This window comes from Pelodiscus sinensis, chromosome 9 (genome assembly GCF_052426305.1).
Source record: "Pelodiscus sinensis isolate ZL-2025 chromosome 9, ASM5242630v1, whole genome shotgun sequence".
In the NCBI taxonomy this organism is placed as follows: domain Eukaryota; kingdom Metazoa; phylum Chordata; order Testudines; family Trionychidae; genus Pelodiscus; species Pelodiscus sinensis.
Genome location: NC_143060.1, coordinates 64,748,005 through 64,758,647, shown reverse-complemented (window position 1 = coordinate 64,758,647; position 10,643 = coordinate 64,748,005). Strand labels below are relative to the sequence as shown.

The following is a 10,643-nucleotide window of genomic DNA, read 5'->3' as shown; positions in this document are numbered from 1 at the left end:
GTCTTGATTTACCAGTAGGACGATAGTGACATGTGAGGCTTCATCTCTCCCATGTGAGTGGCAATTTTTCCCTCTTACAAAAGGAAATAAAAGTGAAAGAAACAGATAATATGAAAGAAACCATAACTATTTATCCTGGGCCAGCAAAAAGACGGGAAGAATAGTAAGAGACCAACACGGCTCTTTAATGACCTGAAAATCAAAAGGGAATTGTATAAAAAGTGGAAACGACAACAAATTACGATGGATGATTTCAAAATAATAGTGCAAGCGTGTAGGGAGAAAATCAGATTGGCTAAAGCACGAATGAGTTACAATCAACAAAGGACATAAACGGCAATAAGAGGGTCTATACATTCCATAGAAGGAAAGGAAAGTCAAAGGACAGTGAAGGCCCTTTACTTAACGGGGAAGGAGAGCACAGAACAGATGACATGGACACCGCTAAATTATTTAATGCCCTTTCTGCTTTCCACATCTACTAGGTAAAGGCCCTGTAAGCCCCCAGCTCGCATCGCTCAGGGGAGGGGGTTCGGGGAAGGGGACAGAGCAGGGGTGAGGCTTGGAGGAAAGGGAGGAACAGGGTGGGGGCTGGGCCCATGGTGGAGGGGGGATTGCCCTGGCCCCCCCAGGCCCCGTGCCCCACTAGGGACAGCCCTCCGGACAGAGACAGGCACGTTTGTAGACACCCCCCGCCCCCTCAGAGGCCTAGGCGCCACTGGCCAGGTTGGGAAGCTCTGTCTGAAGCCAGGCTGCCTTTGCAAGCTGCTGACGTCACAAAGGTGTCAACTGGCAACCGGCGCCGCCTGAAGATGTTCCCATTTGCAAGCAGCTCTTCTTTGCTTTCCAGCCCCGAAAGCGAGCGAGCTCTGGCGCAGCAGCCAAGTGGGCGCTCTGCCAGGGCGCTGCCTGAGCGAGGACACAGAGAGCTTCCAAACAGCCTCGCAGCTCCACTCCTCTTCCACTTTATTGCAATGAGACAACTGCTCGGCCGCCCGGCGGGGCCTCTGCCCCTGCGCCCTCGGACGGGCTGAGAGCGCCGAGGAGCTACAGTCAATGAGGGGCCGGGTCATGTCCCCTCCTCATGGCCCCGACCCCCTGTGGCTGGTGCTTCTTTCTGCAGTGGGAGCGATGGCCCAGAGCCCGAACTGCCCAGCAAAGTGCACCTGTCAGTACCTGGGCGTGAACTGCACGGGGCAGCAGCTGCAAGAGTTCCCCACAGCCATTCCTCTGGACACGAGGCAGCTGATTCTGGCGACCAACAACATCTCCTACCTGCCGTCGGTGGAGCTGAACTTCCTAAGTGACTTGGTCTATCTAGACTGCAGGGAGAACGTCATTAGCGAAGACCTGGATTTCGCCTTCATCAGCCTCAACAAGCTCGTCTACCTGGACCTCAGCTTCAACAACCTCACCCGGGTCACCTGGAGCACTTTCTCCCAGCTGAGTAACCTGGTGGTGCTGAAGCTGTCGGACAACCCCAATCTGGCGGAGATCGAGAAGGACTCCTTTTCCAACAACACCGGGCTGAGGCACCTGGACGTGAGCCGGACCGGCTTGACGTTCCTGGATACTAGCACTGTCAAGGAGTTGCCCAATCTCAAGTCCCTGGGTCTCAGTGAAAACCCCTGGAACTGTAACTGCTCCTTCCTGGACTTCGCCCTCTGGATGAAAGAGAATGGTGTTCGCTTCCCAGGTGAGGACTTTGGGGCCAGCCCAGGCACCCTAAGAGTTGGCTGGAACAAAGCAGATGGCCCTGCTTTCTGTATCCCAATCTCGCTGTTATCCTTGCACATTCTGGGCCAGATTCTCAGTTGGGGTAAAGTAGCATAGGTCCACTGACGTCAAGTTACCTGTGCCAATTTACCCGAGTCGTGGATCGGGCCCTTAACAACACACACACTGTCAAACACGTACCAGGGCATCCATGCATGCCCAGCTCGCAGACTCACAGACCAGAAGGGACCACCATGCTCGACTAGTCTGCCCTCCTGCATGTCACAGGCCACACAGTTTCGCCCGCCCCCTTCTGTAATAGACTCCGAGCCTCTAGCTGAATTCCTGTCTTACGTTACAGAGAAACCACCATTTGCACTAGCTTAAACCAGCAAGTGACCCCTGCCCCATGCTGCAGAGGAAGGCAAAAAAAAACCAATCTGACCTGGGGAAAATTCCTCCTCAACCCCCAAAACGGAGACCACTTAGATCCTGAGCATACGGGCAAGCGCCACCAGCCAGCCAACAGAGAAAGAATTCTCTGCAGTAACTCCGAGCCCTCCCCAGAGAGTGTCCTACCCCGGACCGTTGGGGATGGAGAGTTGCAGCTGGGCCAGATGCCGCGGTAGGCAGCAACAGCATACCAACCCCTCTCTAACCTTATCCAGCTCAGTCGTGAAGCCAGGTAGGGGCTTGCCCCCACGGCTCCCCTTGGAAAGCTGTTCCAGAACTTCACTCCTCTGATAGAAACTTTCTAAGCCTAACCTTGTTGATGGCCAGTGTGTATCCTTTTGTTCCTGTGCCAGCACCGGCCTTTGGCTTCAGTAACTGCTCTCCCTTGTATTTATCCAGCTATTTACGCACTCCTAGAGAGCAATCCTCCGCAGCATACAAACAACCCTGCACGCACACACACAGACACACTCCAACCACCACAACATTCTAAGTGAACAACCAAGAACCGGCTTTGAGGTAAGAAACGGGCCTTTCAAACCCTGCTAGTGCCACTGTGGTCTGTCATCACTGCACAGCGCCACGCAGGCCCAACCACAAGGGAGGGGAAAAGGGGCCACCCAGAGGCCCGGTTGATCTAAAGGGCCTGGGGACCCCAGCTGCTACCGTGGTGGCAGTAGTGGCCGCCGGGAACTCCGCCAGGCACTTTTAAATCCCTTCCGCTCCTTTCACCTGCACCATCCCACTTCCCTCAACCAGAGCCACTGGGCAGGGCTAGGGAAGAGAGGGGAGGCGCCGCTGCGGCTGGCACACGGATCCTCCGGGCAGGTGGGGGATCCTTCTGCCCGGCCGGAGGAGGGGGGCACTCGGAGTTTCTCTAGCCAAGGGGACTTGTGGCTGCAGCCAAAAGAGGGGGGCAGGGCGCCCATGGATCATTCTGTCCTGGTGGCAATCCCAGAATTGCTGTCAGCAGGCCAGGGGCCAGGTCTCTGTCCTGCAGGCAGTTCTGGGGCAAGCCGCTCCCCTGAACCCATGTCTGAACCCCACCCTGTCTGACAGTGTTTTGCTAGGGACGTTAACGTTCTGTGTTTTTAACGGTCGAGTGAAATAACCCGCTGACGTGAAAACGCAAGAGGTACCCGGCATTCCAGCCCTGGGGCCTCCCACCTCGCTTCGGGCTTGCTGTACCCTGCTTTTCCAACCCCAGGCTCCCCACAGTTCTGCCAATGCATCCCCAGCCTAACCTGGAACCCCCTGCAGTTCCATCCCCAGGTGCCTCTCCTTGAATCTTTGGGCCAGCAACGTGGTCATTTTGCTCTGTGCACACATAAAGATGGAACTGAGTCTGCTCCTGTTCCCTCGGGACTCCACCTGGGACAGGTCACCTGGCCCTACTGAAGTCAGTGGGAGTTTTGCCATCGATTTCAATGATGCCAGGACATCATTCTACTTTCATAGCCTGCTCATATTTCTGTCACATGAGCAGTCCAGGCAGTGCGTGGCCTTTTTCCTTAAGGTTAAGTGCTGTTCTGTTCTCCATTTCACACCAGCTATCACAGCACTTTCATCTTCTGCCCTGAATGCAGATACATTTTGCACGGCACTCACTATTAAGGGCCCGAGCCACAGCCCACGCTGTACTTAGTGGGAACATTAAGTGTGAGCGTACTCTGGACCGTATCTCTTGTGGGGCTCCCGTCTGTTCTCTCTTGTTCTCAAGGATGCCGGCGCAAACTGACTCAATTACAGCATGAAGTCCTGGATCAGGAAAGTCCATGAGCACATGCTTACAGCGGTGATACTGAAGCACACGCTTAAGAGCGTTGTGAATAGTGGTGCTTTCCTAAGTTGGAGCTAGGGTTGCCAGGTGTCCGGTATTGAACCGAAATGTCCGGTATTTTCACCTCCTGTCTGGTAAAAAAAATTCAGAAAATACCAGACATCTAAAATGTCCGGTACTTTCTGATTTTTTCCTGGCCAGGAGGTGAAAATCCCAGGCTGTCCAGCTCAATATGGAGGCAACTTGGCAACACTAGTGCTTACCGGGTTCCGCAGGGGAGCTGTCTGGCCCGGCGCAGGGAGGTAAGATGGCAGGCAGACACCGGACGCCTGTTAGGGCCAAAAAGCCTCACCGTGCTTTTTTTTTTTTTTTTTGCTCAACGAACGTTTTCCTGGCGTGTTTTTTGTTGTTGTTGTTGTGTATTTTTTCCTGAAACCATCTGGCAACCCTAGTTGGAGCCTGAAAGATGATTTTTTTCTTAAGTCACCTGAAACACCTAGATCAAGCTGGTTTCCTTCTGCCTAAGTAAGAAGTTTGATCTGGATTATCTGGATTGTAGCTGTTGCTTACGCACAAGGTAGGAGGGTCTCCATTTCACTTTCCCAGAGCTGTTTTGGTCCCAAGAGTAAGAGGGGGTTTGGGAATCACAGATCTGTAGGCTGGCTTTTCCCCCAACTCCAAACAAAGACAAGCCCTAGTCTTTAAAAATTACACACAGCACAGTGCTGAGAGGGGATTCTGCAACTCGTCCTTGTTTAGGGATTGGCTGGGCAAGTAAACCCTCAGTAAAAGCAAAGACAGGAAGACTGGAGGCTGGTGGTACTCAGTGCTGCAGGGTTAAGGTTAATTGAGCATTTGCCTTTAGGGCAGGAAGCTCTTTTGTTGGCCTGTAAGTGCTATCCAGGCATATGGAGAACTAGTCATAGCGATAACATTGTAGATGGAAGAAACTGTAAGAAACCATATGCATTATTATAGGCACCGATACAAAAGAGTGCATCCCTCTCAAAGCCCCATGCAACAGCTGCAGGAAGCTAAGGGCTTTGGTTTAATATGTGTGTTTCTCTTGCACTAGGAGAGAGGTTACTCTCCATATTCACATCACAGATTTCATAGCCTGTGCTGGAGATGTTCACAGGTGGGGTGGAGGGAGGAGAAGCAGCAGCTTCTGCTAGGACTGAGGGGGAGGAGAGGGATTCTCCTTAGTAGCACCAGAGCTGCTGCTTATGGGTGTGAGGGCGGTGGGTGAATAGTTGATGCAGAGGGCAGAAGGCCTCCATAGCAGCTCTCATTCTCTTCCCTGTCAGGCTTTGCTACCTTCCAGCAACACTTGGTGTGTGTAACAAGCTGGAGGTTTTGTATTTCCTGGGACTAGTGTGAGAAGTGCAGTTAAACTTTAATGCTGCTGGTAACATATCCAGGCTGAGTGCCTTGGAGCAAGAGCACCTCTCTTTCAAGCGGGGTGGGAAATAAGAAGCTCCCTACTCATGTGAGCCTCGGCCAGAGATACAGACGAGATGGCCCGGATAAGACGGATGTTCCATGCATCCAAACCCATCCCAGCACAGGGGGACTCCAGGGCAGCTGCAGTTGATGGGCAACTAAAAGCAATGCCCCGTGCAGGCCTTTTAAAAGCTACTGATGCCTCAGGAAAAAACAAACAGAGCACCAACGTTTTATGCAGAGCTGCGTTTGGCTCCACATGCAGAAGTAAAGTTTGGGGGCGTTCCGGTTCATCCTGGATGTTGTTCAGTTAAGAGATAAAAGCACACTGATTGTACCCTCCCCGGCATCCCTTATTACCAGGGACATGTGCATGAAGACAAGTCATTTTTCTGCCTTGCCTCTGGACACCTATTTACTATTGCTCAAGTGAGTGTTTCTTCTGTGTTTCCTCTACAGATCCGAAGAACATCTCCTGCTACAGTCCAGCCGCTCTTCGTGGTTGGCCACTGCCTGAGGTGGAGTCGAAGCTCCACTACACATGTCTCCTCCATTTACAGGAGACAGACTATGCCTTCCTGGGGCTGATTGGCTTCTGCATATTCTCTGCAGGCACCGTGGCAGCCTGGCTGGCTGGGATATGCGTAGTGCTCTATGAATTCCACACTACAAAGGGGGAGGATGACGAGGAAGAGGAATATGAAGAAGCACTCACCTAGAACTGGCCTGATACTAGTTGTACCTTTCTCTTGGTCTCCTGGCCTTTCCCCATCTACCTCCCTTTCCAGATGTGATTCTTTTGACCCAAAGCACGATTACTGGAATACAAAATCCTTTTGCTGTAGTTTAACCCACTGTTGGGAATTTCTTACTTCCTTCTTCTGTACCCCTAAGTTTCTCTCTCTCTCTGGGCTTGGGCCATTGAAACATTAATTGATGCCTGCCAAAAGTATGGTAAGTACCCATCTATCAACCAGCCAGATAATTACTACTTGTTATTTATGGAGTGCCCCAACATAGCTAAGAACCTTACTGAATATGTAGAAAGCCAGGACCAAAGACAGTCCGAAATAGGGGCCTAAAATCAGGCTCCTCAGTTTATATTTAGGCTCTTGGACTATATGTTCCGATTTTAAAAAATGCCTAGCACTCAGCAGCACCAACGGAAATCACTGGGGGAGTTAAATGCTTTTGAAAATCGGGTTGTTTATTTTCAAGCCTAAATAGGGACACAGAAACCTCACTGTGGGCTCCTATTCTTGGAAATTTCGGCCCCTGTCCCAGAGACCTTGCACTCTAAGTACAATTTGTAAAAGGTACACAAATTATTCCCCAAAAGATGCTGGAGATGAAGCAGCCAAATGTTACAGAAAGAGCACTACAGAGTGACCTCTGCTGATGTGTATGTTTATCATGTCCTTACTGTTGCAGCCAGGAACAGATAATTACCTGCCGAGACCAGCTCAGCATAGCTCTGAGTGGCTGAAACCAATACCAGAATCTTACTTGAAAGATGAACGCAGATTGGTTTGGATATGATATTCACTTCAGACCACTGGATGGACAATAAACATGTTAATGATAAACGGCAATGAATCAAGTTTGCAGGAGATGTCTAGTGGGATGCTGTTTGGCCTGGACTTTCTTAATATCTTTGTTAGGGTGCGTCTACACAGCAGGGCTTAACTCGAAATAAGCTACGCAAATGGAGCTATGTCAATTACATAGCTTATTTTGAAACAGCTTATTTCAAAATAAGGAGCGTCTACACAGCACTTATTTTGAAATAGAGCGCTCTTCCTCCGACTTCCTTTACTCCTTGTACAGTGAGGGTTACAGGAGTCAGAGTAAGAAGTCCTCAAGCTTGCCAGTATTTTGACATTATTTCGAAATAATGTTGTTGTGTAGACGTACCCTATTAGAGCAGGGCTACTCAACACGCAGCCTGTGGGCTGCATATGTCTCATGGCCTGCTTGTTTGTGGCTTGTAGTGTGGTTTGGGTTTACATGCGGCTCAACACGTGGACCGCAGGTGAGAGCCAAAACAAAAAAGTAGTCAATATAATTGTTGTCTGTTGATATGCATTTTAGTATATAAATTCCTGGACTGTCAGTGCTCATTAACAGTGCTGTCATACGCATGGAAATTGGGTAAACACTGCATTTTATTAATATCAGCAGAACCAACTTAAATGGGGCCTATGTGTTGTGTAGTCTTGCTTTAATCTTTTGTATTCATGCCTGTCAGTGTGAAATGAGCTATTTGCATATATTTGCATATATATTTGCATGTCTATGCAACCATACTTAAGTTGCAGCCCTCCGCATGTGCTGTGAGTATCATTGTGACCCCTGGGCTTCCAAAGTTGAGTAGCCCTGCCTTAGAGACTAACTTGGGAAAAGCTGAAAATATCAGCAAAGACAGAGCTAACTCAAAGAGACCAAGAATGAAGAAAATGCAGGCAGAAAAGAAGAAGACCAAAAAGCTGTGTCTTGTGGAAATGACATCAAGGGTACGTCTAGACTACATGCCTCCGTCGACGGAGGCATGTAGATTAGCCAGATCGGCAGAGGGAAATGAAGCCGCGATTAAAATAATCGCGGCTTCATTTAAATTTAAATGGCTGCCCCGCTCTGCCGATCAGCTGTTTGTCGGCAGATCGGGGCAGTCTGGACGCGACGCGCCGACAAAGAAGCCTTTCTTGATCGGCACAGGTATGCCTCATGAAACCAGGTTTACCTGTGCCGATCAAGAAAGGCTTCTTTGTCGGCGCGTCGCGTCCAGACTGCCCCGATCTGCCAACAAACAGCTGATCGGCAGAGCGGGCCAGCCATTTAAATTTAAATGAAGCCGCGATTATTTTAATCGCGGCTTCATTTCCCTCTGCCGATCTGGCTAATCTACATGCCTCCGTCGACGGAGACATGTAGTCTAGACACACCCCAACACATGTGGCGTGGTATTACTCTGTGTGTTGCAGTAGCACTTCTTAGAGTGTGTTTTGTGCACATATATAATTACGGACAGGCCCCGTCTTTTACAGCTGAAAGGGATAGAGTGTGAATCCCTCACCCACACTGCAGTGCGGTTACTCAAATAAGTATTGCCACTCACTTCAGGAGGGCTACTTGTGTAATTGGTCACCAGTATGAATAATAGGTTCACAATCTATCCCAAACTGATCTGAAACATATTCAAGAGGCAGGAGAAACTTAGGAAACAGAAATGATGCTAGGAGATAACGAATTAGACCTAAGTTTGCATTGAGAGGGGCTTCTTTAGTTTAAAAAGATTCTTAATTGACTTAAGCTAAACTGAAATAAGCCTTGTTTAGCCCCAAGTCAGTGCCTGCACAGACTTTTACATGGGTTTAACTAAACTAGTTTAACATCACATCTTACATTAAACCAATGCAGCTTTCTCATGTAAACGAGACCTAAGACCCATATCAGTGTGATAGTCCTCTCTTTCAGACAAACGTTACTTACAACTCAGAAGTGCCTTACTTAATTGTGAAAATTCTTGTAGACTTCACGGGGCCAGATAAGTACCATTTGGAAAACCAACCTTTTGCAGGCATCTCCTCAGCTATTGCAGACAAAGACTCTGATCCAGCAAGGATTTCAAGCATTCCAGCAAAGTAAAATTTCTGATTAGCTTAAGGCTAGCATTCAAGTAGCTCTAAGTCAATGAAGCAAAATGCAGGACAATGTAGCACTTTAAAGACTAACAAGATGGTTTATTAGATGATGAGCTTTTGTGGGCCAGACCCACTTCCTCAGATCAAAAAGTTTTTGATCTGAGGAAGTGGGTCTGGCCCACGAAAGCTCATCATCTAATAAACCATCTTGTTAGTCTTTAAAGTGCTACATAGTCCTGCATTTTGCTTCAGCTACACCAGACTAACACGGCTACATTTCTATTACTACTGTAAGTCAATATTACAGTTAAGCACATGCTGCAGTGTTTTCCTGGATCAGTGCTTGAAGGAAGGCTTGAATCCCCTCTCTGCCTAAGCCTGCCCACCTGAACACCCCCTTCTTCATATTAGGTAAAGGGTGAGGTGAGGAGCAGCTAGTGTAGAAGGCAGAAGAGGTTTCTCTCCAGAGAGCGTTCCCCTGTTTTCCACTGCTTGTGGACTTAGAGGATGGGAGAATCCAGCTCCAAAATTCCAAATATCTTATCAGATGACATAGTGAAGTTGGAATTTTTTCATATTGTACGGGAGTGTTCAAAACTACCAGTTACATGTGACAGAATCCTCAGAAATGACAGGCATTGAGACACAAATCACCTCCGAGTTATGTATACAGAATATAAAAGATGAAAAATGTACAGATATAAGATCCTTAGTATCACAAGTGCTGTTGATTGCCAAAAGAAGAATCATCTTACACTGAACAAGGAAAGCAACTCCACATACGAAACTCTGGCCTCCTGAGCTGATCCAAAGCTGCACCTGTTGAGGAAAAAGGACAAGCATTAGAAAATGTCAACAATCCTGGTCAAAATTCACACACTGTCTCATTACAAATTATACTACGACCTGTACATAAGACTGTAAAACCGACTCATGAGCCTATAGCTGGAAATAACACTTGATGATCTTAAATCTAATCTCATACACAAGAGGATATACCCCAAAGTGCTAAGAAAGTATATTTTATTGATAAAATATTTTATTGATAAAATATATATACTGAAATACAATGGTTCTCAAACTGTGCTTCGGGATCAATGTTCGCTCTACTCTTTTCCATCTGTGTGCGGACTTTTTTCCATCCATGTGCGGAATAATTTTTTCTGTGTGAATCCCTGCTGTAACAGAATGAGCTGCTTCAATGAGGCCATAAACTCTTATTCATACTGAATAATCACAGCATGAGTACTCACAATGACTTCAATGGAATGACTTGTGGAGTAACATACAACTCAACGTGAGTAATGGTAATAATCTGGCCCATGAGGTTAAACAGAAAATAATCAGATAGTCTTGGCTACTGTTCAGCTAATTGATGTCTCATATCTTAAAAATGAAAAGCGAGATTTAAACATGCATCAATGACAAAGACGACACACTAGGACTCATATACTCATTCAGAGACCATATGTCAAAGTGCTCATTCTACACTGTGAAAGAAACTCAGATCAAACTGGTTCAAAGGATACCTGAAAAATGATACTTCCTATAAATGTTGAGGAAAATATAACAGGTCTGGGTTTCAATTTTCAAAAATGACTAGTGATTTT

General features: G+C 47.9%; 1 protein-coding gene across 1 annotated transcript; it reads left to right on the top strand.

Moving 5' to 3' along the window:
* Nucleotides 1-611: 611 nt before the first annotated feature.
* On the top strand, nucleotides 612-6,980 carry LRRC52 (leucine rich repeat containing 52). The gene is made up of 3 exons (XM_006139392.4): nucleotides 612-1,696; nucleotides 5,852-6,346; nucleotides 6,824-6,980. The coding sequence occupies exons 1-2, from the start codon at nucleotides 1,057-1,059 to the stop codon at nucleotides 6,109-6,111; spliced, it is 900 nt and encodes a 299-aa protein (XP_006139454.3). The 5' UTR covers nucleotides 612-1,056; the 3' UTR covers nucleotides 6,112-6,346; nucleotides 6,824-6,980.
* Nucleotides 6,981-10,643: the final 3,663 nt, after the last annotated feature.